This window comes from Carlito syrichta, unplaced genomic scaffold (assembly GCF_000164805.1).
Source record: "Carlito syrichta isolate Samal-C Ts95f unplaced genomic scaffold, Tarsius_syrichta-2.0.1 Scaffold308134, whole genome shotgun sequence".
Classification (NCBI taxonomy): domain Eukaryota; kingdom Metazoa; phylum Chordata; class Mammalia; order Primates; family Tarsiidae; genus Carlito; species Carlito syrichta.
The window spans coordinates 472758-479721 of NW_007252230.1; the positions used below are offsets into that span (position 1 = coordinate 472758).

A 6964-nucleotide genomic window follows, 5' to 3' on the forward strand; every position below is an offset into this window, starting at 1 on the left:
GGCCGGAAGCGGCCACTGCACTCTAGTCTGGGTGACTGAGTGAGACTCCAAATCAAAAAAAAAAAAAAAAAAATGTTGTTATGAACGTTAATGTACATCACTCTAGGTGTGCAAGAATGGCAGTTTCTCTAAATACACCTATGAGTAGAGCCGCTAGGTCATATGTGGCATCACTCAATTTCTGGTCTTTGAATAGTCTTTATAACCGGTTTGCCACATCATCCCTGCATTTGAAATTTTTTTTTTTTAATTTTAATTTTGAAGATGTGGGGTACAATTCAGGGTTAGGTATACAAATGTTCATTATGCAGTACCCTTTTTGATGAAATATGTTGAAAAATATTTTCTCTGCATTTTTAGTTGTTTTTAGGAGGAAGGTTGGTGGGGATTTCTATTCTGCCATATTTTTGGAACAGGCAGTCCAACTATTTTGTGTTTTTGATATGAACTTTTTTTTTTTTTTTTTTTTTTGCCTCTAGCTCCCCTTATATACTGCACCACCTCTCCAGTCTAAATATGTTGAAGAACAGCCTGGTCATTTACAAATGGGCTTTGCTTCCATCCGTACTGCAAGTGGTCATTATATTGGCTGGTGCAAGGTAAGTCAATTCTGATAGTGGTTTAATATCAGAAGTTTCCTTATTGATGTCTAACAAACTACCCTGAAATGTAGGGACTTAAAAACAGCAACCATTATATTGCATCTTATTATTTTGTGGTTCAAATATTTGATCAGATTTCAGACAAATGATTCTACTGTTGCATGTGGTATTGACAGGTGACTCAGTGGTATTCATCTGGCAAACAGGCTGATCTAAAGAATTCAAGACAGCCTTATTTGCATCTCTGGTACCTTGTTAAGGATGACTGGAAGGTTGGGCTCAGCTGGGAGCTTTGACTTGAGCACCTACACATGGCCTCTCAAGCGTGGTAGGCTCCAGTTAGATAACTTACGTAGGCAGTTCAGGGCTCCTAAAGACATTGTTATAAGAGGCCTTAAGCAGAATTTGCTAACCTTCTTACCTATCATCAAATGTCCAAGAAAGTCACTTCTGCAGCATTTTTTTTTGTTAAGTCACTAAGGACAGTCCCCAATTTTAAAGGAAAAGGAATTAGATGCCACCTTTCAGCAGGAGTAGTAGCAAATAATTTGTGGCCATATTTTAACCTACAATACCACTGCTTCATAGATTAACATAGGTCAGCAAGCATTTATGTCACCTAGCAAGTACAAAGCATTGTTTATTTTTTACGTGAAGTTCTGAAATTACTTCTGAATTATTCCATATTTGACTAAGCAAAATGTTCACTTGTTGGGGTTAACTCACAAGACCATTTCTGACTACAATCAGCTATTGGGCAAAGTAAAATTCACCTGACTTTAATGCATAGCTTTTAATCAGCAGCAGAGTGGTGGAGTAAGCTGATACAACACTAATGTTTCATTATCATCACATAAACGTACTGGTGTTAGCATCAACATCTCCAATGTCAGTATCTTAATGATAAAGTTGATAACAGTGTTTTTATAATTCTAACATAAAACTACATAACTTTTTTCCAAATATAGCCTATCTGATTGTAAACCCTTTTGCTTTTTTTAGTTTTTGTGCATTTTTAAAAAAAGAAATCCAATGAGTTTATGAAAAATAATCTATCCTTAGGTGAAATACCAAATCTGGAGATTAACTCTGGCGATTCCAGATGATATTTTTGAACATCTGATGAATAAATGATGTTATTTTTGATAACTTGTGCTTGTCATATGATTCTAATGGTACAAGTTGTACTTCACACTCTTAATAGTTTGATCTCAGAGGGAACTATCTTGACTAATTGTGGTCTGAATCATGCTACATGCCAATAGCTGGATGAATCACATTTAAGTCTCCTGAGAGCTAATCTCCCATAGTGTTCTCAAATTTGTCTTCAGTGAGGTAAATTGCTCCTGGGAGATCTTTCTATTGCTGTTGTAACTGTCACCCAGTTTAAGACTAAAAGAATGTTTTATTTTGTTATTATGCTGAAATGAATAGGTGGAAGAAGGGCACTTTCAAATGCATTTTATCATCAATGTAAACTTTTCCTCTCTAATTTTCCCCTAAAAATATAATCTACTCTTTAAAAATTACATCTGGCTCAAATTATATTCTGCATTAAACCTAGAATCATGTAGAGCAAACTCAATTCCTACTCCTACTCCTTAGTGTTTTGAAATGTTGATAGCAGTGACCTCCAGTGGCAAAAATGAATTCCTAAGCACAGCTAAGGAAAATTTTCAAAAGAAATGATTAGTTTTCTTCCTTAATAGTTAAATTGTTTCTAATCTACTAATTAATAGGTATTTTAACTTTGAAGGTGATATTTTCTCAAGACATTTCCTAAAGAGAAATAACTCAGTAGTAGTTAGGGATTATGCTGATTTGTACAGCTTTTAAACCAGCATGTACCTCTGCATTTCTGATTACTATTAAAATATCTGAGGCAAAATGACAGAACCAAAATATCTCTATAACAAAAATGTATTTCTTTCCTGTCTAATATAAACATTTCTGTTTGCTCTGAAAATCTCTTTTGTTCTTGTTTTTATCTACGGTTTCATAGCAGCTAGTCCAGAGAAGGAAACCATATGTTTGGATTGTGTTTTCTAGTTCTTTCATTATAGTACAGCATGATTATGAGTAAATCACTTTATGACTTCCTTTTTCTTCTGATGCAAATGAGATAATACCTACCACTCAATAAATATTTGAACACTCTTTCTTGTATACAATAAATTAGTTAGAAACAGGTAAAAGGAAAGATTAGCTTTAAAGCTTTGATTCCTCCAATGGGTTAATATAATCTTGATTTATAGAAAATTTATGTTTCTGTTTAAAAATAACATGGACACTAGTCTATATAAGATGTTTGTTTAGGTTTTTATTACTTGAATGCACACTAAGAAAAAGAGGTTAAGATGAAGCACTGTTCTTTAGGCTTTTTGTTCTTTTTTTCCTCTATAAACATGTTGCTGTTGCATCTTTATTAATTAGATGTTACCTCTAAGCTGAATATATGTCCCTTCTTGCTTTATTTAAATCTCACTCATTTTTCTAGGACATTATAAAATAAGATGATAAATCTTTACTTTTTTCGATGTCTTCCCTGTGAGCTGCTCTGATTATCTTATGGGCATTTATATGAAGAAAATGATAAACGTGTAATTCATGTTAAATAGAATGAAAAGCAAGAAATGAAGACAAGCTATGTTAAGCAAGTATACTCATAGTGAATCTATAGGAAAGCTGGATTTAGATTTGGGTGTAATGCTAAGTCAGCTTTTTAATGTAATCACAGAGATGTAGGCAATTTTAACTAATTATCAGCAGTTTTAAAAATACAGATGTCTTCCCCCCCCTTTTTGCGTAGGGTTTTTATGCCTTTATGAAAAATGGAATAATGGATTCAGTACAATTTGGAAAAGGTAAGTGAGGGAATCATTCATAATAAGAAATATTCTATTGTGTTTTTAAATTGCAAAATTTAAATATGAGAAAAATAAACATGGTATGTTATCTATTATCATGCTTTTACCAACTTAAATGACACTCTGTATAACAGTTTGTTGAATGAAACACTAGTAACCATTAATTTCAAATTTAGATATGCTAAGTTGTTTTGCTAAGCATTTTACATAATTTATCTAATTTAATTTTTGTCACAATTTTGTGAGTGTTGGTGCTATAATTATTTTCATTTTACAGATGGGGAAAATGTGGTTTAGAAAGGTTAAGTAGGTTATCAAGGATAGTTAGTAAATGTCAGTGCCAGGATTCAAACTGAGGTCTGTTTTGACTACAAAATCTATATCATATATCATGAAGCATAAATTAAAAACATATCTCCATCGTTGATAATTATTAACTGCTGTTTGCTGTTAAAATACATCGTTTTTTGCTATTGATTGCTAGAAAACGTTATAGCAATCGGTATCCCTGGAATATTTAAGTGAATGATAGAAAGCAATTGCATTTGACTCTATAGGTTGTTAATAATGTTTTGCAGCAGATATAGCTTCCTAATATTATGGGCTTATTCAGGTTGTTAAAATAAGTATGGGGGACAGAAGATCAGCAAAAATGTTGTGTCTCCATGAAGTTGATGACCTGTATTTGAGTTATCATTATCTAATGTATTAGGAATTAAAAATTATATCTCTCATTAATCTTAAGGAATAGAATTAATTATGTGTTTGCCATTAAATAACTATGATAAAATAATGTATTTTTGGAACCAGAAGGAATTTAAATATATAGAAAGCCAAGAAATCCGGACTTTTGCCCCCTCTTCATTTGATTTTTGCCTAGGCTCACTGACTATTGGTTTTAATCAAGAGCAGCAGCTGCTCTGAAGTTAATTGGGGAGTAGTGACAAGCAAGGTCTAGTGGCTGCATGTGTCCTGAAACTATTATTCAAAGCTCCTTAATAAAATATTTCAGTTTTTACTGGTGCCTACCAATGTTTGAACAGATAAGGGCAGAAGTATGTTCATTATAGGGATATAATATGTATACAATCTAGAATTTACCTTATATTGATCCATATTAAGATCATTCTCTAACATCATATTTAAAGAGTAATAATTTCTGGGCTCGGTGGCTCAGCCTGTAATCCCGCGCCTTTGGGAGGCTGAGGTGAGTGAATTGCTTGAGCCGGCGGGTTCGAGACCCGCCTAGGCAGCGAGACCTCATCTCTACAATAAATCTAAAAATCAGCCGGGCGTGGTAGCGTGCATCTGTAATTCCGGCTACTTGGAAGGCTGAGGCGGAAGGATCGCCGGAGCCCAGCAGGTCGAGGCTGCGGTGGCCGGGAGCGGCCACTGCATTCCAGTCTAGGCGACTGAGTGAGACTCCAACTCAAAAAAAAAAAAAAGTAATAATCACCTCTATCATTAAGAAAATAGATATCTAAGGTAGTATTTTTTATGCCTAAAGAAGGATCTCCACTAGGATTCCCATAGGGATGCTCTCAAATCTGGCAGATTATCAGCATCACCTGGGAAAGTTTTTACAAGTACAGATTCCCAGACCAATTATAGATTCTGATTTTGCAGATAGTAAGTAGACTTCGGAATCTGCATTTTTATAAACTTTCCAGATGGGGCAGAGAGTTAATTCAATTTGGAATTAAAGTTTTCCTAAATTTTATTCCTCAATATTATTTTTGTACTAGGCTTTTGTTAAGCATTAAAAACCAGACACGAGATCTTATTATCTGGTTGTTTTGAGGCAGGGAGCCGTTCCCTGAAGCCTAATAAGATAAAGGCCTTCCCAGGACAGAGTAGGGACCCTCTTAGCATGAAGCCTTCCCAGAATAATGAAAGAGATCTTCTAGCATCATAAGATAAGAACTTTCTTAAAAGATTCATATTAGAAAGGAATGTAGCCCCGATCTCTAGTGCGCATGTGTAACTCTGCTGTACCCCTGAGCTGTGAAATACCCAATTAGCCTGTATGTTACTAATATGTAACCTTTATCAGGGGAACAAAGAAGCTAAAATTGTATAATAGGCAGTGCCCCCCTGCACTCGGGGTTCAGCCTTTGGATGTGAATCTGCTGAACCAGTGCCGGCACGAATAAAACTGCTTCCTGGCACAAAAAAAAGGGAAAAGAAAATAGATATCATTAAATCAACTATGCAAGGATGACTTATTTTGTAATCAGTATTATAACTAGCTTTTTTGGCTGCCTCTCATTTTGTATAGCTTTTTTGAAGAATGTTTAAACCACCCACAATTATCTTAGCAAATTTCTTTAACCTTTCTGCATTATAACTATATAGAATTTCCAATAGTTGTCAGACATTTATATTATTTTTTAACTGATTTCTTGAGATGCATATGTCTATCTGAAGAACCCTCCTCGAGATTTTCTTCCGAAAATGGGAGTGATTACAGTTTCAGGATTGGCAGGCTTGGTTTCAGCAAGAAAAGGTAGGGTTTTAAAAAATGTTATCTTTTTTAATGCCATCATATTAATTGCTGGACTTCACTGTTGTGAAAATACCTTGTGTGCTTTATTGGATATTATCAGGATGGGCTGCTGTGAAAAGGTAAAGAGTAACGTAAATGTTACTTTTATAAAAAGACTTTGTGTTTTTAAAACTATAGCTATTCCAAAAATTGTTCAACATAGTTAGTCATTAGGGAAATGCAGGTGAAAACTACAATGAGAAGCCAGTCTGTGTATGATTTCATTTAGATGACATTCACAAACAGAAAATACTGTAGTGACAGAGAAAAAAATTGGTGATTCTTAGGGGTTAGGAGTGGGAAGAAGGGAACATTTTAGGAATGATATAACAACTGTTCTGTATCCTAATTGTGGTGGTGATATGTGACTGTATGCATATTTTAAAATTGCTAGAGCTGTATGAATTTACTGTATGATAATTTTAAAGAAAAAATGTAAAGATAATTTTTATATAGCTGTTTCTATTAAAATTGTAATTTTTCAATTTGTCTCCTAGCTTTTTTTTTTTTTTTAAGATCTTAAGTCTCTAGCCGGGCTCGGTGGCTCAGCCTGTAATCCCGCGCCTTTGGGAGGCTGAGGTGAGTGGATTGCCTGAGCCCGCGGGTTCGAGACCTGCCTGGGCAGCGAGACCTCATCTCTACAATAAATAAAAAAAAATCAGCCGGGCGTGGTAGCGCATGCCTGTAATTCCGGCTACGCGGAAGGCTGGGGCGGAAGGATCGCCGGAGCCCAGCAGGTCGAGGCTGCGGTGGCCGGGAGCGGCCACTGCACTCCAGTCTGGGCGACAGAGTGAGACTCCAACTCAAAAAAAATAAAATAAAATACAAGAATCTTGAGTCTCTAACTACCAAAAAAATTAGAGTATATGTTTTTATTTTATTTTTTTAATTTTTGATTTTTTTTTGAGTTGAAGTCTCGCTCTGTTGCCCAGACTGGAGTGCAGTGGCTG

At 35.1% G+C, this 6964-nt stretch overlaps 1 protein-coding gene across 1 annotated transcript in view; it reads left to right on the top strand.

Moving 5' to 3' along the window:
- Positions 1 to 6964, top strand: part of LOC103267432 (MICOS complex subunit MIC27-like) — a 71523-nt gene that overhangs the window by 60901 nt on the left and 3658 nt on the right. The window contains exons 5-7 of the mRNA XM_021716055.1: positions 480 to 599; positions 3412 to 3466; positions 5877 to 5975. Coding sequence (XP_021571730.1) covers positions 480 to 599; positions 3412 to 3466; positions 5877 to 5975 — 274 coding nt within the window. The remainder of the gene's footprint in view (positions 1 to 479; positions 600 to 3411; positions 3467 to 5876; positions 5976 to 6964) is intronic.